The 23,881-nt window shown below is 59.3% G+C and overlaps 3 protein-coding genes across 11 annotated transcripts in view; 2 read left to right on the top strand and 1 right to left on the bottom strand.

The window, feature by feature from the left end:
- Positions 1-779: 779 nt before the first annotated feature.
- On the bottom strand, positions 780-2,774 carry LOC106864286 (uncharacterized). The gene is made up of 3 exons (XM_088154911.1): positions 2,315-2,774; positions 1,859-1,993; positions 780-1,696 (listed from the first exon to the last, which is right to left on the bottom strand). The coding sequence occupies exons 1-3, from the start codon at positions 2,772-2,774 to the stop codon at positions 1,482-1,484; spliced, it is 810 nt and encodes a 269-aa protein (XP_088011037.1). The 3' UTR covers positions 780-1,481.
- MCOLN1 (mucolipin TRP cation channel 1) lies at positions 2,537-18,572 on the top strand. 9 transcript variants are annotated; one of them, XM_088154885.1, is made up of 15 exons: positions 2,691-2,835; positions 4,629-4,936; positions 5,232-5,449; positions 5,874-6,041; positions 6,519-6,681; positions 7,910-7,991; positions 8,621-8,717; positions 9,864-9,963; positions 10,589-10,695; positions 11,614-11,763; positions 12,763-12,864; positions 14,560-14,682; positions 15,642-15,848; positions 16,925-17,055; positions 17,860-18,572. In XM_088154885.1, exons 2-15 carry the CDS (start codon positions 4,921-4,923, stop codon positions 17,894-17,896), a joined length of 1,701 nt encoding a protein of 566 aa, XP_088011011.1. In that variant the 5' UTR covers positions 2,691-2,835; positions 4,629-4,920; the 3' UTR covers positions 17,897-18,572. The 9 variants fall into 9 exon arrangements, with proteins under 9 accessions (XP_088011018.1, XP_088011013.1, XP_088011011.1 ...); XM_088154887.1 differs by lacking the exon at positions 4,629-4,936 and having other exon boundaries at positions 2,560-2,835; XM_088154888.1 differs by lacking the exons at positions 16,925-17,055; positions 17,860-18,572 and adding an exon at positions 16,468-16,587.
- A 714-nt stretch (positions 18,573-19,286) lies between these two features.
- DNMT1 (DNA methyltransferase 1) overlaps positions 19,287-23,881 on the top strand; it is a 34,305-nt gene continuing 29,710 nt past the window's right edge. The window contains exons 1-4 of the mRNA XM_088154947.1: positions 19,287-19,427; positions 21,440-21,482; positions 22,363-22,470; positions 23,507-23,807. Of these exons, the coding sequence (XP_088011073.1) occupies positions 19,369-19,427; positions 21,440-21,482; positions 22,363-22,470; positions 23,507-23,807 (511 nt within the window). The 5' untranslated portion in view covers positions 19,287-19,368. The remainder of the gene's footprint in view (positions 19,428-21,439; positions 21,483-22,362; positions 22,471-23,506; positions 23,808-23,881) is intronic.

Below are 23,881 nucleotides of genomic sequence, written 5' to 3'. Positions count from 1 at the left end.
CAAACTGGGATCCATGGCCTGGTGGCCACCCAGACCAGTGTCCAAACTGGGATTCATGGTCTGGTGGCCACCCAGACCAGTGTCCAAACTGGGATCCATGGCCTGGTGTCCACCCAAACTGAGATCCATGGCCTGGTGGCCACCCAGACCAGTGTCCAAACTGGGATTCATGGTCTGGTGTCCATCCAGACCAGCGTCCAAACTGGGATTCATGACCTGGTGTCCACCCAAACTGGGATCCATGGCCTGGTGTCCATCCAAACTGGGATCCATGGCCTGGTGTCCATCCACACCAGTGTCCAAACTGGGATTCATGGCCTGGTGTCCCCCCACCCCAGTGTCCAAACTGGGATCCATGGCCTGGTGTCCACCCAGACCAGTGTCCAAACTGGGATTCATGGTCTGGTGTCCATTCAGACCAGTGTCCAAACTGGGATTCATGGCCTGGTGGCCACCCAGACCAGTGTCCCCCCACCCCAGTGTCCATCCCAGGCTCCCTGGCCAGGGCTCCTCCCCATTTCAGAGTGGACCAGACCCGTGGTCGGTCCCAAGGTGACCCCAAAGGTGACCCCCAAAGCTCCTCCCACCAGGAACTGCCCCGGGCAGCCCTTCACCACGGCCAAGGTGGCACTGTGGTGGCATTGATGGCACTGTGGTGGCATTGATGGCACAGTTCATGTCCCCATCCATGTCCCACAATGTCCCCATCCATGTCACTGTCCCCTCTACATGTCCCCCATGTCCCCACCCATGTCCCCCTCCATGTCCCCACCCATATCTTACTTTAACATCTTTATTTTCACCACAATTTCAGGCCTTTCCAAGGTTTTCCAAGAGAAAAACGCGACATTTCAGTGCCAAACCGAAAAGATTTACGTGTCCCTGCAGGCAGAGCATCCACCAGCTCGGCTGGAGGGGGGGGGTGGCAAGAAACTTTTTTTGGGGAGGGATTTCCAACCCCCTTGTCTCCAAAATCAGAGATTTTGACCCAATCCATCATCCCCATTTGGTTGAGGAAAATACCTGGGGGTAAAACAGAATTAAAACGGAAAAAAAATCTCCAAGGCCACTCAGCGTTTCTTGATGCAAAAAAAAAAAAAAAAAAAAAAAAAAAAGCGACATTTTCCCCCCCCGAGGTGAGAAGAAATCTCTTCTCCACAGCAGATTCCTGATGGCCTGAGGATGAATCCAGGTGACCACGGGGAGGTCCCTCCCCGCTGTGGATCCTCAGCTGGGCAGTCAGGCTCGAGTTCTCCTTGAAGCCTTTCCCGCACTCCCCACACCTGTAGGGTCTCTCCCAGGTGTGGATCCTCAGGTGCACGCTCAGTTTAGAGCTGTCCCTCAATCTCTTCCCGCACTCCCCACACCTGTAGGGTCTCTCCCAGGTGTGGATTCTCCCGGGTTGGATCACGAGGCGTCTCCACCTGAAGCTTTTCCCACATTCCGGGCACTTGTGGGGCTTCTCCCCATCCTGAAGCTGCTCAGGGACCCCCAGCTCCGAGCTGTGGCCGCTCCCCCGGCCCAGGCCGGCTCTTTCCTGCCGGGATCCCCGGGATCTGCGTTTGCAGCCCCTCCTGCTGCGGGATCTTTTCCTCCCCGTTGCATTCCCGTGCCGTGGGGCCGCTCCAAACGGCCTCTCCCACGAGGTTCTGCCGCGGGGATTTGTCCTCGCTGCTCTCCGTGCTCAGCTCCTTGCCTGGGGCAGGAAGGACAAGCAGAGGATGGGATTTGCCTCCGTGCCACAGGGAAGGGGAAGGAGATCCCCCCAGGTCGGGGGGTTGTCCTGCAGCCGGGGGCCGTGCTGGGCTGGGACATGGAGCAGGACAGAGGGGGAAAGGGCCAGGGGCTTCCTCCTCACCTGCCTGGGGCTTCCGGGCCATCCTCCTCTTCCTCCCGGCCTTTTGCTCTTTGATGGAGCCAAGATTCCTGATTTGGGGTGGGGGAAACAAGGGCCGAGCGCGTTGTGTTCGATGGTCCCGCTGCCCAAGGGCGGCTGCAGAAGTCAGCGCCCCTTTCAGCCTCGGGGGGCCCGGAGCCCGCTCAGCACCGACCTCCCGCACCCCTCCAGGCTGCCGGGGGTCCCCGGCTCCGGGATCGCCCCTCTGCGCTCTCCCCGCTCCGGGGCTCCCCCGTTCACCCCCGGTTCTCCCGGGGACCCCCAGACCCAAGATTTCCCCCCCCCCCCCCCCCCCAGGGGCATTTCCGGCTCGGCTTTGGGGTCCTGCGAGATCCGAACATTCCCTGCCCCGCCAAAAAATCCCTCCCGGAGATCCCCCCGCGATGGATTTGGGGCGAGCTCCCCCTCCCCGCTCACCTGCGGGTCCCGGGCGGGGCCGATGCTGCCGGACCCGGGGCAGCTGCGGCCGGAGCGGGGGAAGCGCGCGGTTCCAAATCCGCTCCTTCAGTTCCCGCTCCTCCTTTCGCTGTCCCTGCTCCTCCTCTTCTCCTCCTCTTCTCCTCCTCTTCCTCCCGGCTCCTCCTCCGCTCCCAGCCCGGCCCGGGCAGGTGCCGACAGCCAAAAGGAGCCGCGCTCCGCCCTGCGGGGCTCCACCGGGAGTGATACTGGGAGCACTGGGAATGACCGGGACAGCACCGGGAGCGATGCTGAGAGCCCCGGGCACGAACTGGGAGCGCTTTCCCTGCCAGCCCCGCTCTGACTGGGAGCACTGGGAGCGAACTGGGAGCAAAGAGCGCCCGGGGGCGGGGCCAGAGGCGGGGGCGTGGTTATGTAAATCCAGGAGCGAAGGCGCGCTGTGATTGGTGGGCGGGAGCATCGCGGGGTTTCCCCGGTCACGTGAGGGCTGAGGGGGAGCGGAGCGATGGCGGCGGCGTCCGGTGAGAGGAGACCGGGAATGGGAATGGGGACCGGGAATGGGGAGCGGGACAGGGAATGGGGACAGGGAATGGGGACAGGGAATGGGAATGGGGAGCGGGAATGGGGACGGGGAATGGGGACCGGGACAGGCAATGGGGACAGGGAATGGGGACAGGGAATGGGGACAGGGAGCGGGAATTTGGGATGGGAATTTGGGAATGGGGTTGCGGTTTCAGGATTTGGACTTATCCAGAGAATGGGACCGGGAATACAGGACAGGGAGCGGGAATTTGGCACCCAGAGTGGGGACAGGGACCTGGGCTACAAGGCTGAGACTGTGAAGGGGAGCGGGAATAAAGGACCGGGATCGGGACTGGAGGATCGAGACCAAGACCGGGAGCGGGAATGTGGGAACAGCCCCGGGAATGTGGGGAGAACGTGCGCTGGGGGTTGGCGTTCAGAGGCGCTGCCGTGGAACCATCGGGGCCGTGAGCTCTGCAGCCGGGCCTGCCCTGGGCTGCGTGTGCGAGCGTGTCCGGGAGTGCCGGGGGGTGCGGGGCATTGATCGCTCATTAAACGGGGCCGTGCGATCAATCCCTGCTTACGATGGTGCTGCCTCCCTGCATCCGTCACTCTGCGCTCGATTGCTGCTCCCTGCCCTCATCCAGCGCCCTGCGCTCGGTTCCTCCTGCCTCTCGATCGATCGCTCTGTGCTCGGTTCCTCCTGCCTCTCGATCGATCGCTCTGTGCTCGGTTCCTCCTGCCTCTCGATCGATCGCTTTGTGCTCGATTGCTGATGCCTGCCGATCGATTAGATTGGCGATCGATTGGCGATGCCTGTCGATCGATCACTCGGGCAATCGATTGGTGATGCCTGCCGATCGATTAGATCGGCGATCGATTGCTGATGTCTGTCGATCGATTAGATCGGCGATCGATTGGTGATGCCTGCCGATCGATTAGATCGGCGATCGATTGCTGATGTCTGTCGATCGATTAGATCGGCGATCGATTGGTGATGCCTGTCGATCGATTAGATCGGCGATCGATTGGTGATGCCTGCCGATCGATTAGATCGGCGATCGATTGCTGATGTCTGCCGATCGATTAGATCGGCGATCGATTGCTGATGTCTGTCGATCGATTAGATCGGCGATCGATCGGTGATGCCTGTCGATCGATTAGATCGGCGATCGATCGGTGATGTCTGTCGATCGAGTAGATCGGCGATCGATCGGTGATGCCTGTCGATCGATTAGATCGGCGATCGATCGGTGATGCCTGCCGATCGATTAGATCGGCGATCGACTGGTGATGCCTGCCGATCGATTAGATCGGCGAGCGATTGGTGATGCCTGCCGATCGATTAGATCGGCGATCGATTGCTGATGCCTGTCGATTGATTGGTGATGCCTGCCGATCGATTAGATCGGCGATCGATTGCTGATGTCTGTCGATCGATTAGATCGGCGAGCGATTGGTGATGTCTGCCGATCGATTAGATCGGCGATCGATTGGTGATGTCTGCCGATCGATTAGATCGGCGATCGATTGCTGATGTCTGCCGATCGATTAGATCGGCGATCGACTGGTGATGCCTGGCGATCGATTAGATCGGCGATCGATTGCTAATGTCTGGCGATCGATTAGATCGGCGATCGACTGGTGATGCCTGTCGATCGATTAGATCGGCGATCGATTGGTGATGCCTGCCGATCGATCACTCCACACTCGATTTCTCCTGCCTGCCGATCGATCCCTTGGCGCTCGATTGCTCCTTGCTGCCGATCGATCACTCTGCGCTCCTTTCCAGGCGGGGCTTTGTCCGCGCGGCACCGGGAGCGATACTGGGAGCACTGGGAATGACCGGGACAGCACCGGGAGCGATGCTGAGAGCCCCGGGCACGAACTGGGAGCGCTTTCCCTGCCAGCCCCGCTCTGACTGGGAGCACTGGGAGCGAATTGGGAGCAAAGAGCGCCCGGGGGCGGGGCCAGAGGCGTGGGCGTGGTTATGTAAATCCAGGAGCGATGGCGCGCTGTGATTGGTGGGCGGGAGCATCGCGGGGTTTCCCCGGTCACGTGAGAGCTGAGGGGGGAGCGGAGCGATGGCGGCGGCGTCCGGTGAGAGGAGACCGGGAATGGGAATGGGGACAGGGAATGGGGACCGGGAATTGGGACAGGGAGCGGGAATGGTGACAGGGAGCGGGATTAGTGGCAGACCGGGTCTGGCAGTACCGGAACCCGGACAGGAGCACAGCTGGGTGCGGGAACATCGGGGGTCCGGCCGGGGTGGTTGCGGGTACCGGGGACGCTGTGCTCGGGCAGGGGGACACCGGCTGGGTTGGGGACAGCAGGACAGGGGTGACACCGGACCGAGGTGACACCGGACCGAGGTGACACCGGCGGGTGTGCGCAGAGACCGAGCGGCTGCTGAGCCGCGGCCCCGGCTACGGCACGGCCGGGGCGGCCCCGGCGCCGGTACCGGAGAAGGAGGAAGAGGAGGAGGAGGAGGAAGAGCTGCGGCGCCGCCTCAAGTATTTCTTCATGAGCCCCTGTGACAAGTACCGGGCCCGCGGCAGGCGGCCCGTGAAACTCGTGCTGCAGCTCGCCAAGATCGTCCTTGTCACCGTGCAGGTGACACCGCTGGGGACAGCGGGGATGGGACAGCGGGGATGGGACAGCGGGGATGGCAGATGGCGACCGTGGGGACAGCAGCACAAGGGGCTGGGACACCGGGAAGGGGACATCAGGGACAGTGGGGACAGCAGCACAGGGGACTGGGACATGGGGACACTTTGGAAGGGACACTGGAGTGTCCTGGGACAAAGAATGGCAGCGTCACCGTGGTGGGACAGGGCCTGATGGCAGCAGTGGCTTTGTCACCAACCACAGGTGACACCATTTCGGGGTGAAACACGGTGGTGTCACCAGGGTGGGACACGGGGTGACCGGGGTGGCTTTTGTCCCCAAGCTCTGGGTGAAAGCGTTCTGGGACAAAACACAGCAGTGTCACCGTGGTGGGACAGGTGGTGACAGAGGTGGTGGCCTTTGTCCCCAGCTGATCCTGTTTGGGCTCAGCAACCAGCTGGTGGTGGCCTTCAAGGAGGACAACACGGTGGCCTTCAAGCACCTGTTCCTCAAGGGCTACGAGGACGGCAGCGATGACACCCGGGCCATCTACACCCGCGGGGACCTCGTGGAGCACCTGGCCTTCGTCATCGAGAAGGTGGCACGGGGACACCGGCAGGGCTGGGGACATCGGGAGGGGTTGGGGACATCGGGAGGGGTTGGGGACATCGGGAGGGGTTTGGGGACACGAGAACATCATGGATCACCTGGCCTTTGTCCTCGAGAAGGTGGCATGGGGACACTGGGGTGGTTTGGGGACACTGGGGTGGTTTGGGGACACTGGGGTGGTTTGGGGACCCCTGTCCCCACAGTACCTGGCTGTCCCCACTGAGACCTTTGGCCACCCCGTTTTGGGGTCACAGAGGTGTTTGGGGTCACGGAGATGTTTTGAGGACTCTGAGGTGATTTGGGGACACTGAGGTGCCTCAGTGCCACCCCCAGCCCCGTGTCCCTTTGGCCACTTTGTTTTGGGGACACAGAGGTGTTTGGGGACACAGAGGTGTTTTAGGGACACTGAGGTGATTTGGGGACACCGGGATGCCCCAGTGCCAGCCCCGTGTCCCTGTCCCCACAGTACCTGGCTGTCCCCAACGAGTCCCTGGGCCGCTACGCCTACGGTGGCCCCGGGGGTGGCCCCGGGGGTGGCCCCGGGCTGTGGCTGTGCCAGCGCTTCTTCCGCAGGGGGGACATCGACCCCGGCAACGACACCTTCGACATCGACCCCACGGTGGCCACCGGTGAGGGCACGGCGGGCCCGGGGGGCGAGGGGCAGGGTTTGGGGTGCGGGGTTGGGGGTGCAGGGTTGGGGTTTGGGGTGCAGGGTTTGGGGTTTGGGGTGCAGGGTTGGGGTTTGGGGTGCGGGGGGCAGGGTTTGGGGTGCAGGGTTTGGGGTTTGGGGTGCGGGGTTTGGGGTGCAGGGTTGGGGTTTGGGGTGCGGGGTTTGGGGTGCAGGGTTTGGGGTTTGGGGTGCGGGGTTGGGGTTTGGGGTTTGGGGTGCGGGGTTTGGGGTGCAGGGTTTGGGGTGCGGGGTTTGGGGTGCGGGGTTTGGGGTGCGGAGTTGGGGGTGCGGGGTTGGGGTTTAGGGTGCAGGGTTTGGGGTGCGGGGTTTGGGGTGGAGGGTTTGGGGTGCAGGGTTGGGGTTTGGGGTGCGGGGTTTGGGGTGCAGGGTTTGGGGTTTGGGGTGCGGGGTTGGGGTTTGGGGTTTGGGGTTTGGGGTTTGGGGTGCGGGGTTTGGGGTGCAGGGTTTGGGGTGCGGGGTTTGGGGTGCGGGGTTTGGGGTGCGGAGTTGGGGGTGCGGGGTTGGGGTTTAGGGTGCAGGGTTTGGGGTGCGGGGTTTGGGGTGGAGGGTTTGGGGTGCAGGGTTTGGGGTTTGGGGTGGAGGGTTTGGGGTTTGGGGTTTGGGGTGCAGGGCTTGGGGTTTGGGGTGGAGGGTTTGGGGTTTGGGGTGCGGGGTGCAGGGTTTGGGGTGCAGGGTTGGGGTTTGGGGTGCGGGGTTTGGGGTGCGGAGTTGGGGGTGCGGGGTTGGGGTTTGGGGTGCAGGGTTTGGGGTTTGGGGTGCAGGGTTTGGGGTGCGGGGGGCAGGGTTGGGGGTGCAGGGTTGGGGGTGCAGGGTTGGGGTTTGGGGTTTGGGGTGCAGAGTTTGGGGTTTGGGGTTTGGAGTTTTGGTTTGAGAGTTGGGATTTGGGGTTTTGGGAGCTGGGGTTGGGAGTTGAGGTTTGGGGTTTGGAATTTGGGTTTAGATTTGGGTTGGGGTTTGGGCTTTGGGGTTTGGAAGTTGGTGTTTGTTGGGGTTTGGGGTCTGAGTTTGGGGTTTGGGATTTGGGGTTTGGAAGTTGGTGTTTGTTGGGGTTTGGGGTCTGAGTTTGGGGTTTGGGGTTTGGGATTTGGGGTTTGGGATGGTCCCAGGGCGTTTGGGATTTGGGATTTGGGGAGTCCCAGGGGCTGACCCCAATGCTGACCCCACAGAGTGCCTGGAGGTGCAGCCTGGGGACCCCAAACCGCCAGCACTGGACGGCACCGACGGCAACTTCACCCTCCAGTTCCACAGGTAAACCCCCAAAAAACCCCAAAAAACCCCCAAAAACCCCCAAAATCCCACCCAGGGCCCTTCCCCATCCCAAAAATCCCTCTGTGGCATTTTGGGGTCCCTTTTCCCAAATCCCTGTGTGGGATTTTGGGGTGAATTTTCCCTTTCCCAAGAATTTTTTGGGGTGGAATTTTCCCTTTCCTGTGGTTTTTTTTGAGGATTTTGGGGTGAATTTTCTCTTTCTTGGGAGTTTTTGGGGGGATTTTGGGGTGGAATTTTTCCTTTCCAGTATTTTTTTGGGAGGAGATTTTTGAGGTGGAATTTTTCTTTTTTTGGTTGGGATTTCAGGTTTTTTGGGGATTTTGGGGCAGTTTTGTTCCCTGATTTTTTTTATTTTTTTTTAGAGAGGGGAATTTGGGGCAGAATTTTCCCTTCGTTGTTTTTTTATTCTTCTCTTATTTATTATTTTTAATCTCTTTTTTATTGGAATTTTTTGTGATTTTGAGGTGGAATTTTTCCTTTTTGGGGGGATTTCAGGGAGGTTTTTTTTTGGGGGGGATTTTGAGGCGGAATTTCTCCTTTTTTGGGGGATTTTGGGGTTTTTTGGGGAGGATTTTGGGGCCTCCCAGGGTGTTTTTTTCTCCCCCCAGGCTGATCAATGTCACCGTGGACTTCCAGCTCAAGGCCATCAACATCCAAACGCTGCTGAACCACGAAATCCCCGACTGCTACACCTTCAGTGTCACCGTCAGTGTCCCCACGTGTCCCCTGCGTGTCCCCAGATATCCCACAGTGTCCCCTGAGAGTCCCCTGGGTGTCCCCAGATATCCCACAGTGTCCCCTGGGTGTCCCCAGATATCCCACAGTGTCCCCTGAGAGTCCCTTGGGTGTCCCCAGATATCCCACAGTGTCCCCTGGGTGTCCTCTGGATGTCCCCAAACATTCCAAAGTGTCCCCTGAGTGTCCCCTGAGTGTCCCCAAATATCCCACAGTGTCCCCAGGTGTCCCCAAATATCCTCAATTGTCCCCTGAGTGTCCCCAGATATCCCACAGTGTCCCCTGAGTGTCCCCAGATATCCTACACTGTCCCGTGGGTGTCCCCAAATATCCTCAATTGTCCCCTGAGAGTCCCCTGGGTGTCCCCAAGGGTCCCCTGGGTGTCCCTCTGTCCCTCGGTGGGCCCTGGGGGGCAGCCAGCGAGTGACAGTGACCATGACAGTGAGAGTGACACGGTGACAATGACAATAACAGTGACACAGTGACAATGGCAGTGACTCAGTGACAGTGACAGAGTGACGGCGACAATAACAGTGACAGTGACACAGTGACAATAGTGAGAGTGACACAGTGACGGTGACAATGATAGTGAGAGTAACACGGTGACAATAGTGAGAGTGACACAGTGACGGTGACACAGCGACAGTGACACAGAGACAATAACAGTGACACAGTGACAATGACAGAGTGACAAAGTGACAATGACAGTGACACAGTGACAGTGACAGAGTGATGGCAACAATAACAGTGACAGTGACACAGTGACAATAGTGAGAGTGACACAGAGACAGTGACGCAGAGACAATAATAGTGACACGGTAACAGTGACAATGGCAGTGAGAGTGACACAGTGACAGTGACAATAACAGTGAGAGTGACGCAGTGACATAATGACAGTGACACAGTGACAGTGACACAATGGCAGCGAGAGTGACACAGTGACAGTGACACAGTGACAGCAATGCAGACACAGTCACAATGACAGTGACACAGGCACAATGACAGTAACAGTGACAGTGACACAGAGACAGCAATGCAGACACAGTGACAGTGACACAGTGATGGTGACAGTGACGGTGACACAGTGACGGTGACAGTGCCACCCCCTGTCCCCAGGTCACCTTTGACAACCGCGCCCACAGCGGGCGAGTGCGGATCCGCCTGGACACACACGCGGCCATCCGGGAGTGCCACCACCCCTCGCTGCCCTGGAGAGGTGACAGGGGGTGACAATGGGTGACAATGGGTGACAATGGGTGACAATGGGACTGCCACCACCCCTCGGTGCCTGGGAGAGGTGACAGGGGGTGACAATGGGTGACAATGGGACTGCCACCACCCCTCGGTGCCCTGGAGAGGTGACAGACGGTGACAATGGGTGACAATGGGTGTCCCCGGGTGTGCCACCACCCCTTGCTGCCCTGGAGAGGTGACAGGGGGTGACGGGGGTGACAATGGGTGACAATGGCACTGCCACCACCCCTCGCTGCCCTGGAGAGGTGACAGTGGGTGACAATGGGTGACAATGGGACTGCCACCACCCCTCGCTGCCCTGGAGAGGTGACAATGGGTGACAATGGGTGACAATGGGTGACAATGGGTGACAATGGCACTGCCACCACCCCTCGCTGCCCTGGAGAGGTGACAGGGGGTGACAATGGGTGTCCCCGGGAGTGCCACCACCCCTCGCTGCCCGGGACAGGTGACAATGGGTGACCACAGGCATTTCCTGTCCTGGGGAGTGTCCTCTGTCCCGGGGGGGTGACAGTGACCCCGGGGGGTGACAGTGACCCCGGGGGAGTGACAGTGACCCCGGGGGGTGACCCTGGGTGTCCCCACAGGTGACAATTCCCTGCGGTTGTTCTTTGACATCCTGGTGACAGCCGTGTGCTCGCTGTCCCTGGTGCTCTGCGCTCGCTCCATCGCCCGCGGGCTCCTCCTGCAGAGGGTGAGGGGGACTGGGGTTTGGGATTTGGGGTTTGGGGATTTGGGGGATTGGGGATTGGGGGTTTGGGATTGGGGTTTGGGGATTGGGGGTTTGGGGATTTTGGATTTTGGGGTTTGGGGATTGGGGTTTGGGGATTGGGGGTTTGGGGGTTTGGGATTGGGGTTTGGGGATTGGGGGTTTGGGGATTTTGGATTTTGGGGTTTGGGGATTGGGGTTTGGGGATTGGGGGTTTGGGGGTTTGGGATTGGGGTTTGGGGATTGGGGGTTTGGGGATTTGGGGTTTGGGGATTTGGGGTTTGGGGGATTTGGGGCATTTATGGGGTTTGGAGGATTTGGGGTTTTGGGTTTGTGGTTTGAGGGATTTGGGGATTGGGGATTTGGGGTTTTAGGATTTGGGGATTGGGGGGTTTGGGGATTGGGATTTTGGGGATTTGGGGTTTTGGGGTTTGGGGATTGGGATTGGGGTTTGGGGATTTGGGGATTGGGATTTTGGGGATTTGGGGATTGGGGGATTTGGTGGTTTGGGATTGGGGTTTGGGGGATTTGGGGCATTTATGGAGTTTGGAGGGTTTGGGGTTTGGGGAACGGGATTGGTGTCATTGTCCCTGTGAGATGACAACGACAGTGACAACGACAGTGACAGTGACAGTGACAATGACAATGACAGTGACAGTGACAATGACAGTGACAGTTTTGGTGTCCCCAGGATTTCTCGCGGTTCCTGCGCTGTCACCGCTCCGTGTCACTGTCCCTGTGAGGTGACAGTGACAGTGACAATGACAGTGACAGTGACAATGACAGTGACAGTTCGGTGTCCCCAGGATTTCTCGCGGTTCCTGCGCTGTCACCGCTCCGTGTCCCTGTCCCTGTGAGGTGACAATGACAATGACAATGACAGTGACAGTTTGGTGTCCCCAGGATTTCTCGCGGTTCCTGCGCTGTCACCGCTCCGTGTCCCTGTCCCTGTCCGACTGTCTCGAGTTCCTCAATGGTTGGTATTTGCTGCTCGTCACCAGCGACCTCCTCACCGTGCTGGGCACCGTGCTCAAGATCGGCATCGAGGCCAAGGTCACTGCTCTGGGGACACTGCCAGCCCTTGGGGACACTGCCCTGGGGACACTGCCAGCCCTTGGGGACACTGCCACCGCCCTGGGGACACTGCCAGCCCTTGGGGACACTGCCCTGGGGACACTGCCAGCCCTTGGGGACACTGCCACTGCCCTGGGGACACTGCCAGCCCTTGGGGACACTGCCCTGGGGACACTGTCACCACCCTGGGGACACTGCCCTGGGGACACTGCCAGCCCTTGGGGACACTGCCACCACCCTGGGGACACTGTCACTGCTCTGGGGACACTGTCACCGCCCTGGGGACACTGCCACCACCCTGGGGACACTGTCACTGCTCTGGGGACACTGCCAGCCCTTGGGGACACTGTCACCGCCCTGGGGACACTGTCACCGCCCTGGGGACACTGCCCTGGGGACACTGTCACCGCCCTGGGGACACTGTCACTGCCCTGGGGACACTGTCATTGCCCTGGGGACACTGCCAGCCTTGGGGACACTGCCATCACCCTGGGGACACTGCCACCACCCCTGGGGACACTGCCAGCCCTTGGGGACACTGCCCTGGGGACACTGTCACCACCCTGGGGACACTGCCACCACCCTGGGGACACTGCCAGCCCTTGGGGACACTGCCCTGGGGACACTGTCACTGCCCTGGGGACACTGCCACCGCCCCTGGGGACACTGCCATCACCCTGGGGACACTGCCAGCCCTGGGGACACTGCCAGCCCTTGGGGACACTGCCAGCCCTTGGGGACACTGCCCTGGGGACACTGTCACTGCCCTGGGGACACTGTCACCACCCTGGGGACACTGCCACCACCCTGGGGACACTGCCAGCCCTTGGGGACACTGCCACCACCCTGGGGACACTGCCCTGGGGACACTGCCAGCCCTGGGGACACTGCCACCGCCCTGGGGACACTGCCATTGCCTTGGTGACATTGTCACTGCCCTGGGGACACGGTGGTGGCACTGTCCCCGTGTCCCCCCAGAATTTCTCGGGCTATGACGTGTGCAGCATCCTGCTGGGGACATCCACCCTGCTGGTGTGGGTCGGGGTCATCCGGTACCTGACCTTCTTCCAGAAATACAACGTGAGTGACACCTGGGGACACCTGGGGACACCTGGGGACACCTGGGGGTCACGGACAGGGGACAGGGACAAGATTAAATCCCATTTTTCATGCCCTAAAAATCCTCCTTGTCACGCTTGGGGACACTTCCCGTTTTCCTGCCCCCTACTCGGATAATTCACATTTTCCAACCCCAAATCCCCATTGTTCCCCATTTTTCATTTCCTCCATTTTTCCCATTTCTCCCATTTTTCATTTTTCCCGTTTTTCCCATTTTTTCTGCCCAGATCCTGATCGTCACCCTGCACGTGGCTAATCCCCATTTTTCATTTTTCCCATTTCCCATTTTTCCCAATTTTCCCATTTTTTCCCCCAGATCCTGATCGTCACCCTGCACGTGGCTAATCCCCATTTCCCCATTTCCCTATTTCCCCATTTCTCATTTTTCCCATTTTTCCCATTTTTATTTTTCCCATTTTCCCTGTTTTTTCCCCCAGATCCTGATCATCACCCTGTGCGTGGCTAATCCCCATTTCCCCATTTTCCCATTTTTCCCAATTTTCCCATTTTTTCCCCCAGATCCTGATCGTCACCCTGCACATGGCTAATCCCCATTTTTCATTTTTCCCATTTTTCCCATTTTTATTTTTCCCATTTTCCCATTTTTTCCCCCAGATCCTGATCGTCACCCTGCACGTGGCTAATCCCCATTTCCCCATTTTTCATTTTTCCCATTTTTCATTTTTCCCATTTTTCCCAATTTTCCCATTTTTTCCCCCAGATCCTGATTGTCTCCCTGCACATGGCTAATCCCCATTTCCCCATTTCCCCATTTCTCATTTTTCCCATTTTTCCCATTTTTATTTTTCCCATTTTCCCCGTTTTTTCCCCCAGATCCTGATCGTCACCCTGCGCGTGGCTAATCCCCATTTTTCATTTTTCCCATTTTTCCCATTTTTCCCAATTTTCCCATTTTTCCCCCAGATCCTGATCGTCACCCTGCGCGTGGCTAATCCCCATTTCCCCATTTCCCTATTTCCCCATTTTTCCCATTTTTCCCATTTTTCCCATTTTCCCATTTTTTCCCCCAGATCCTGATCGTCACCCTGCGCATGGCTAATCCCCATTTCCCCATTTCCCTATTTCCCCATTTTTCCCATTTTTCCCATTTTTCCCCCCAGATCCTGATCGTCACCCTGCACGTGGCTAATCCCCATTTTTCCCATTTTTCCCATTTTTCATTTTTCCCATTTTTCCCATTTTCCCTGTTTTTTCCCCCAGATCCTGATTGTCACCCTGCACATGGCTAATCCCCATTTTTCATTTTTCCCATTTTTCCCATTTTTCCCAATTTTCCCATTTTTTCCCCCAGATCCTGATCGTCACCCTGCGCGTGGCTAATCCCCATTTCCCCATTTCTCATTTTTCCCATTTTTCCCATTTTTCCCATTTTCCCTGTTTTTTCCCCCAGATCCTGATCGTCACCCTGCGCGTGGCTAATCCCCATTTTTCATTTTTCCCATTTTTCCCAATTTTCCCATTTTCCCCCCAGATCCTGATCGTCACCCTGCGCGTGGCTAATCCCCATTTTTCATTTTTCCCATTTTTCCCAATTTTCCCGTTTTTTCCCCCAGATCCTGATCGTCACCCTGCGCGTGGCTAATCCCCATTTTTCATTTTTCCCATTTTTCCCAATTTTCCCGTTTTTTCCCCCAGATCCTGATCGTCACCCTGCGCGTGGCCCTGCCCAGCGTGATGCGTTTCTGCTGCTGCGTGGCCGTCATTTATTTGGGTTATTGCTTCTGCGGCTGGATCGTGCTGGGCCCCCACCACCCCAAGGTGGGACAGCCCCAAATTCCCAGTTTGGGCTCGGGGGATTCCCAAATTCCCAGTTTGGGGTCGGAGGGATTCCCAAATTTCAGATTTTGGGGTCGGGGAATTCCCAAATTCCCCGTTTGGGGTCAGGGGGATTCCCAAATTTTGGGGTTTCGGGGGTGGGGGATTTCCAAATCTGGGTTTTGGGGTTTGGGAGATTAACAAAGCCATGGATGAAATGTGGGGTTACAGGTGTGACAGGTGTGACAGGTGTGACAGGTGACACACAGGTGACACACAGGTGACACACAGGTGTGATAGGTGACACACAGGTGACACACAGGTGACACACAGGTGTGACAGGTGACACAGGTGACACACAGGTGACACAGGTGTGACAGGTGACACAGGTGACACACAGGTGACACAGGTGTGCTGTCCCCAGTTCCGCTCGCTGTCCATGGTGTCCGAGTGTCTCTTTTCCCTGGTCAATGGCGATGACATGGGGGTGACACACAGGTGACACACAGGTGACACACAGGTGACACACAGGTGACACAGGTGTGCTGTCCCCAGTTCCGCTCGCTGTCCATGGTGTCCGAGTGTCTCTTTTCCCTGGTCAATGGCGATGACATGGGGGTGACACACAGGTGACACACAGGTGACACACAGGTGACACACAGGTGACTCAGGTGTGCTGTCCCCAGTTCCGCTCGCTGTCCATGGTGTCCGAGTGTCTCTTTTCCCTGGTCAATGGCGATGACATGGGGGTGACACACAGGTGACACACAGGTGACACAGGTGTGACAGGTGACACACAGGTGACACAGGTGTGCTGTCCCCAGTTCCGCTCGCTGTCCATGGTGTCCGAGTGTCTCTTTTCCCTGGTCAATGGCGATGACATGGGGGTGACACACAGGTGACACACAGGTGACACAGGTGTGACAGGTGACACACAGGTGACACAGGTGTGCTGTCCCCAGTTCCGCTCGCTGTCCATGGTGTCCGAGTGTCTCTTTTCCCTGGTCAATGGCGATGACATGTTTGCCACCTTCGTGGCTCTGCGGCCCAGCGGGGCCCTGGTGTGGCTCTTCAGCCAGGTGTACCTGTACAGCTTCAGCGCCCTCTTCATCTACATGGTGCTCAGCCTCTTCATCGCCCTCATCACCGGCTCCTACGACACCATCAAGGTGAGCAAGGCAGGTGGGAGCTCACCTGGGTGTCACCTGTGTGACCTTACCTGGGTGGGACATTACCTGTGTGTGTGGCATTACTTGTGTGTGTGACATCATCTGTGTGACATCACCTGTGTTACCTTACCTATGTGTTATCTCGCCTGTGTGTGTGACATCACCTGTGTGTTATCTCGCCTATGTGACGTCACCCGGTGTCACCTTACCTGTCCGTTCCATCACCTGGCTGTCGCTTTGTATGTCTGTCACCTCGTCTGCCAATCACATCGTCCCTTGTCCCCTTACCTGTCCCCATCTTTGTTCTCTCACCTGTCCCCAGAACCAGTCGGAAGGTGACATCCCGGTGTCCCAGCTCCTGTCCCTCACCTGTCCCATCTCACCTGTCCTATCTCACCTGTCCCCAGAACCAGTCTGAAGGTGACATCCCGGTGTCCCAGCTCCTGTCCCCTCACCTGTCCCCTCACCTGTCCCATCTCACCTGTCCTATCTCACCTGTCCCCAGAACCAGTCTGAAGGTGACATCCCGGTGTCCCAGCTCCTGTCCCATCTCACCTGTCCCATCTCACCTGTCCCATCTCACCTGTCCCATCTCACCTGTCCCCTCACCTGTCCCCAGAACCAGTCGGAAGGTGACGTGCAGGTGTCCCAGCTCCTGTCCCATCTCACCTGTCCCATCTCACCTGTCCCATGTCACCTGTCCCCAGAACCAGTCGGAAGGTGACGTGCCGGTGTCCCATCTCACCTGTCCCCTCACCTGTCCCCAGAACCAGTCGGAAGGTGACGTGCAGGTGTCCCAGCTCCTGTCCCCTCACCTGTCCTATCTCACCTGTCCCCTCACCTGTCCCATGTCACCTGTCCCCAGAACCAGTCGGAAGGTGACGTCCCGGTGTCCCTCACCTGTCCCCTCACCTGTCCCCTCACCTGTCCCCAGAACCAGTCGGAAGGTGACGTGCAGGTGTCCCAGCTCCTGTCCCTCACCTGTCCTATCTCACCTGTCCCCAGAACCAGTCGGAAGGTGACGTGCAGGTGTCCCAGCTCCTGTCCCTCACCTGTCCTATCTCACCTGTCCCCAGAACCAGTCGGAAGGTGACGTGCAGGTGTCCCAGCTCCACGCTTTCATCGCTCAGTGCCGGGACAGCCCCAGGTCCGGGAAGTTCCGCCGGGACAGCTCCGCCTCCTGCCCCGCCCTCTGCTGCTGCGGCCGGTCCGCCCCCGCCTCGCCTCTCCCGGGAATTTTGGGGGATTCTGGGGGGGTTCGGGGGGTTCGGGGAGGTTTTGGGGGGTTCGGGGTCACCCCGAGGTGGGGGGCGGGGGGGGGGGGGGGGGTTTGGCCTTGGTGTCACCTGGGGGGGATCCAGCCGTGCTCTGTGGGAAGGGTGGGAGAATCCCAAATTTATCCCCAAATCCAGCCCCAAAGAACCCCAAAATCCAGCCCCAAATGGCCCTGAAATGACCCCAAAATCCAGCCCCAAATGGTCCTGAAATCATCCCAAAATCCAGCCCCAAATAACCCCAAAATCCAGCCCCAAATGGTCCTGAAATTATCCCAAAATCCAGCCCCAAATGACCCCAAAATCCAGCCCCAAAAGGCCCTGAAATGACCCCAAAATCCAGCCCAAACGACCCCAAAATCCAGCCCAAATGACCCCAAAATCCAGCCCCAAATGGCCCTGAAATGATCCCAAAATCCAGCCCCAAATGGTCCTGAAATGACCCCAAAATCCAGCCCCAAAAGGTCCTGAAACGACCCCAAAATCCAGCCCCAAATGACCCCAAAATCCAGCCCCAAAAGGCCCTGAAATGACCCCCAAATCCAGCCCCAAACCACCCCATAATGATCCCAAAATTTGGCCCCTAAATGACCCCCAAATCCAGCCCTTCCCTCGGGTTTTTGGGGTCCCCACTCTCCTCCTGGGATTTTTGGGATCTGGGGGGGTCTCCCTGGGGGTCCCGCCCCCCAAAATCCCCTAAAAATCCCCTAAAAATTCCCTAAATTGTGTCCCCACAGGGCTGCCGTGCAGGACAACGCTCTGCTGGTGAACTGAGGGGACATCGGGGACACCGAGGGGACATCGGGGGAGGGGGGGGACGCCCCAAAACCCCCCCAAGCTTTTAATTTATTTTATTTTCTATTTTACCTGCCCGGGACCCCAAATCTGGGACCCCCAGGATGGATTTTAGGGGGGATTTTGGGGACTTTGGGGTCCCCGGATCCGTTTTTGGGGATGCTTTGGGACCCCCAAATCTGTTTTTAAGGGCATTTTGGGACCCTCTGATCAGCTTGGGGGGTACATTTGGAACCTTAGGACCCCAAATCTGGTTTTGGGGGCGCTTTGGGACCCCCAAATTCGTTTTTAAGGACACTTTGGGACCCTCTGATCGTTTTTGAGGGTAAATTTGGAGCCTTGGGATCCCAAATCTTTTTTTTTTGGGTTCACGTTGGGACCCCCGGATCTCTTTTTGGGGACCCTTCAGGACCTTGTCCCTGTCCTTGGGGTCACTGGAGCAGCTCTGGGTCACCCCACACCCAAAATTGTCCCTTTTTACCCCAAAATTTGGGGTGTGGCCACACCGGGGGGGAGGGGGGGGGTTGGCACCTGTCCCTGGGGTCACCCCACACCCAAAATTGTCCCTTTTCACCCCAAATTTGGGGTGTGGCCACACCAGGGGCGGGGGGTTCGTGTCCCCAAGGGGACAATAAAGGTGACCTGGGACACGAGGGCTCTGTGGTGACAGTGGGGACACCCTGGGGTGACAATGGGGACACTGGGTGGCATCCAGGGGTGGCAGTGGTGACAACCCCCATCCCTATAATGGTACAGCCCTGTGGTAAGGCCTGTCCCCCACCCCCCACAGTGGTACAGTCCATCTCCACTCTGCCTTGCACAGTGGTACGCCCTATTACAGCCCCCCCTGCGCCCACAGTGGTACCTCCCATCTCCCCCCCGTCTACTCTCAGTGGTACCTCCCATCTCCCCCCCGTCTCCTCTCAGTGGTGCTTCCTATCTCCCCCCGTCTCCTCTCAGTGGTACTTCCTATCTCTCCCTGTCTCCCCTCAGTGGCACCTCCCACCTCCCCCCGTCTTCTCTCAGTGGTACCTCCCATCTGCCCTCAGTGGTATCTCCCGCCTCCCCCCGTCTCCTCTCAGTGGTACCTCCCACTCCCCCCCTCACCGCTCCGTTCCCCCCCGAAGCCTCCCCATCCACCCCCCCCCCCGCCACTCCCGGTACCGCCGCGATCCCCCCGGTTCCCCTCGATCCCTTCCCGGTCCCTCCGGTGTGGCGGGGACCGCCCTGGCCCGCGTTGTCCCCCCCCGCGGCGGCAGCATGGTGCGCCCCGGCTCCCCCCGCGCGGTGGTCGGCGCCGCCCCGCTCCCGCCGCTCGTTTCCGCGCGAAGCCGCTCCCGGTCCCGCCGAGCCGGGCCCCGAGCGCGCTTCCGACCCCGGCCCCGAACCGGGACCCGAACCGGGCCCCGAGCCCGCCCCGCGCCCCCGGCCCGGCCCCTGCCCCGCTCCCGATGCCGGCCCGCGCTGCGCCGCTGCCGCCGGCCCCGCTGCCCGCCGAGCTGCGCCGACGGTGAGTCCCGGCCGGGAGACGGGAGTGAGGGCCCCGTCAGAGCCTCTCACAGCCCTTTAGAATCCCTCATGGCCCCTCAGAGCCCCTCATGGACCCTCACAGCCCGTCAGAGCCCTCAGAACCCCTCACAGCCCTCACCACCTCCCACAGCCTTCAGAGCCCCTCGCAGCCCTTCAGAGTCTCTCAGAATCCTTCAGAGCCTCTTATGGCTCCTCAGAGCCCCTCATGGACCTTCACAACCCCTCAGAGCCCCTCATGGCTCCTCACAGCCCCCAAAACTCCTCAAAGGCCCAAAAACCTCTCAGAGCCCTCACAGCCCCTCAGAGCCCTCATGGCACCTCACAACATCTCAGAGCCCCCACAGCCCTTCATGGCCCCCCACAACCTCTCACAGCCCCTCATGGCCCCTCACTGCCCCTCAGGGATGGGCTGGGGGCCACCAGGATGGGCAGAAACCTCTCAGCCTTGGCAGTGCCACCCCCATGGCACTGAACCCCCCTTTCAGTCCTGTCATTGACCCCTCCATGGCATTGACCCCTCCAAATGACGCTGATCCCCCAAAAATGGCATTGACACCCCCCCAAAGCACTGACCCCCCCCTCAACGCCACCTTGAGCCCCTCGGGATTGGACTCTCACCCCTGCCCCAGCATCACCCTGCACTGACAGACCCCCAAAAATTACCCTGAGCCCCCCAGAACTGACCTGACCCCCCTCAAAATTACCCTGACCCCCCTTGACCCCCCCAAAAAATTACCCTGACCTCCCAGAACTGGGCTGACCCTCCTTGATCCCTCCAAAATCACCCTGACAGCCCCAGGACTGCCTTGACCTTTACTTGACCCCCCCCGAAATCACCCTAACCCCCCAAAAGTGCCCTGACCCCCCCCTCTGCAGTGACCCCCCCCCCCCATATTTTTGGGTCTCCTCCTTTCCTGGACCCCCAAGCTCCCCCCTCCCCCAATTTTGGGGTGCCCACGTGGCCCCAGCTTTGTCCTCGCCCCGTGTCCCCTTTCCCAGGGATTTTTGGGGTGGGAGGGGTGGCACATTTTGGGGTGATCCCGGCGGGAATTGTCACTGTCCCCCCCTTCCCCAAAATCCTTCCTGTCCCCCCCAGCCCGCGCAGGAAGGGGGGGGCCCCAACCCCTCCCCCACTTCCGGCGTGGCTGTCCCCAAACCTGGGGGACACCGGAGCCCCCCCAAAACCCCTCTGGATCCCCCCAAAACCCCCCTGGATCCCCCCAAAACCTCCCCTGGATCTGGCGGGAAAAAGGAAAAAGGGAAGGAGGGCTGAATGTGACAGGGGACAGGGGGGTGGCCTGGGGACAGGAGCCACCCCTGGGGGACAGGAGCCACCCCTGGGGGACAGGAGCCATCCCCGGGGGTCCCATCCCAAATCCCAGTGGATGGGGAATTCCCATGGGGAATGGCCCTGGCACCAAAGGGGTCCTGACCTAGGTCGTGACCCCTGTCCTGACCCCATCCTGGGGGTCCTGATCCCAATCCTGGGGGTCCTGATCCCAATCCCGAGGGTCCTGACCCCAATTCAGGGGGTCCTGACCCCGATCCCGGGGGTCCTGATCCCAATCCCGGGGGTCCTGATCCCAATCCCGGGGGTCCTGACCCCAATCCCGAGGGTCCTGATCTCGATCCCGAGGGTCCTGACTCCAATCCCGGGGGTCCTGACCCCAATCCCGAGGGTCCTGACCCCGATCTCGAGGGTCCTGACCCCAGTTCAGGGGGTCCTGACCCCAATCCCGGGGGTCCTGACCCCAATCCCGGCACTCCCGAGGCTCCCAGCCCCACATCCCAGTGCACGGGGACATTCCTGGGGTGTCCCTTCCCTTGGGAATCGTTCCCGGTGTCACAGGGGGGGGATGTGATGTCCCTGTCCCCCCCTGGAATTCCCCCATTCCTGGCCCGAGCTGTCCCCTCTGGGGCCATCCCCCAGTGTCCCTTTGTCCCCTCCCTTGGTGTCCCCCCTCGCTGACCCCCAGCTCTGCCCCCCCCCAGGCTGCAGGACTTGGATCGGGATGAGGAGAACCTGGGAGAGAAGGTGAGTGCAGGATGTCCCCACTGTCACCTGGGCAGTGCCTGTGTCCCCTGCAATGTCCCCACGCTGTCCCCAGTGTCCCCAGGAGAGTGTCCAGGAGAAGCTGAGCCTCATCCATGGGTTCCTGTCCCTGCTGTCCCCAATGTCCCCACACTGTCCCCAATGTCCCCACTGTCCCCACACTGTCCCCACTGTCCCCAGGAGAGTGTCCAGGAGAAGCTCAGCCTCATCCGTGTCCCTATGCTGTCCCCACAATGTCCCCACGCTGTCCCCAGTGTCCCCACGCTGTCCCCAATGTCCCCACACTGTCCCCAGTGTCCCCACGCTGTCCCCAGTGTCCCCACACTGTCCCCGGTGTCCCCACACTGTCCCCAATGTCCCCACACTGTCCCCACTGTCCCCAGGAGAGTGTCCAGGAGAAGCTCAGCCTCATCCATGGATTCCTGTCCCTGCTGTCCCCAATGTCCCCACACTGTCCCCAATGTCCCCACACTGTCCCCAATGTCCCCACGCTGTCCCCAGTGTCCCCACACTGTCCCCAGTGTCCCCAATGTCCCCACACTGTCCCCACTGTCCCCAGGAGAGTGTCCAGGAGAAGCTCAGCCTCATCCATGGGTTCCTGTCTCTGCTGTCCCCAATGTCCCCACACTGTCCCCAATGTCCCCACGTTGTCCCCAGTGTCCCCACACTGTCCCCAGTGTCCCCACGTTGTCCCCAATGTCCCCACACTGTCCCCAGTGTCCCCACACTGTCCCCACTGTCCCCAGGAGAGTGTCCAGGAGAAGCTCAGCCTCATCCATGGGTTCCTGTCCCTGCTGTCCCCAATGTCCCCACGCTGTCCCCACACTGTCCCCAGTGTCCCCAATGTCCCCACTGTCCCCAGGAGAGTGTCCAGGAGAAGCTCAGCCTCATCCATGGGTTCCTGCAGGCCGAGGTGCAGCTGCAGCTCAGCGAGCTCGAGGCCAAACTGCGCCGAGAGGAGCTCTCCGAGGTGAGAGCCCCAAACCCTGGAGTGGGGAGAAAACACCGGGAAAACACTGGGAAAACACCGGGAAAATACCAGGGAAACACCGGGAAAACACTGGGAAAACACGGGGAAAATACCAGGGAAACACTGGGAAAACACTGGGAAAACACTGGGAAAACACTGGGAAAATACCAGGGAAACACCGGGAAAACACTGGGAAAACACTGGGAAAATACCAGGGAAACACTGGGAAAACACTGGGAAAACACCGGGAAAATACCAGGGAAACACTGGGAAAACACTGGGAAAATACCGGGAAAACACCGGGAAAACACTGGAGAAACACTGGGGAAACACCGCAAAAATACCAGGAAAACAGCAGGGATACACTGTGAGAAGCTCAGGAAAACACTGGGATTTGGGATAAAACCCCGGGATTTGGGATAAAACCTCAGCAAACAGGATTAGATATCGGGGAAACCCCGGGATTTAGGATCAGTCCCCACTTTACCTGTGGGATTTGGGATCACACCTCAGACAAATCCAGGATTCAGATCCCTGTGGGATTTGGGATCACAATCCAGGACAAACCCCAGGATTCAGATCCCTGTGGGATTTGGGATCACACCCCAGGACAAACCCAGGATTCAGATCCCTGTGGGATTTGGGATCACAATCCAGGACAAACCCCAGGATTCAGATCCCTGTGGGATTTGGGATCACATCCCAGACAAACCCCAGGATTCAGATTCCTGTGGGATTTGGGATCACATCCCAGACAAATCCAGGATTCAGATCCCTGTGGGATTTGGGATCACACCCCAGACAAACCCCAGGATTCAGATCCCTGTGGGATTTGGGGACAAACCCCAGGATTCAGATCCCTGTGGGATTTGGGGACAAACCCAGGATTCAGATCCCTGTGGGATTTGGGGACAAACCCAGGATTCAGATCCCTGTGGGATTTGGGATCAGCTCCCACTTCTCCTATGGGATTTGGGCTCCCCCCCCAGCCAAACCCCAGCATTCAGGCTCAGCCCCAGGCACTGCCCTCCCCCAGGAGCGTTACCTGGCCAAGGTGAAGGCTCTGCTGCACCAGGAGCTCTCGGCACAAAATGGCGCCAACGGCTGTGCCGGCAACGGCGCCTACGGCAGCGACGACGACTCGGAGCGCGCCGGCGACGACGATGGAGCCATGGATGGAGCCATGGATGGAGCCATGGATGGAGCCATGGATGGAGCCATGGATGGAGCCATGGAGCTCGAGGAGGGGCTGGCACCGTCCTCATCCTCGTCCTGGTCCGGCCCCGCGGCGCGGGCGCGGAAATCCCGCAGGAGCCGCTCCAACGGCGACGCCAAAAGTAACGGTGTGGGGTTCCCGGGGTGGCTTTGGGGTGTGGTTCGTGGGGGGTGGTGGTTCCTGTTGGGATGGGGA

Source organism: Sturnus vulgaris, chromosome 33, assembly GCF_052056855.1.
Source record: "Sturnus vulgaris isolate bStuVul1 chromosome 33, bStuVul1.hap1, whole genome shotgun sequence".
Taxonomy (NCBI): Eukaryota; Metazoa; Chordata; class Aves; order Passeriformes; family Sturnidae; genus Sturnus; species Sturnus vulgaris.
The sequence above is the reverse complement of the archived record's forward strand: the minus strand, read 5'-3'. Positions and strand labels throughout refer to the sequence as shown.

Coding starts and splice junctions, on each gene's coding strand:
- LOC106864286 (XM_088154911.1), bottom strand. CDS start 2,774: ATGCTCCCGCCCACCAATCACAGCGCGCCTTCGCTCCTGGATTTACAT. Junction 1,994..2,314: donor GCCCCGCCCGGGACCCGCAG/GTGAGCGGGGAG, acceptor TGACTTCTGCAG/CCGCCCTTGGGCAGCGGGAC. Junction 1,697..1,858: donor GGCCCGGAAGCCCCAGGCAG/GTGAGGAGGAAG, acceptor TTCCTGCCCCAG/GCAAGGAGCTGAGCACGGAG.
- MCOLN1 (XM_088154887.1), top strand. Junction 6,042..6,518: donor TGGCCTTCGTCATCGAGAAG/GTGGCACGGGGA, acceptor CTGTCCCCACAG/TACCTGGCTGTCCCCAACGA. Junction 11,764..12,762: donor AGATCGGCATCGAGGCCAAG/GTCACTGCTCTG, acceptor GTGTCCCCCCAG/AATTTCTCGGGCTATGACGT.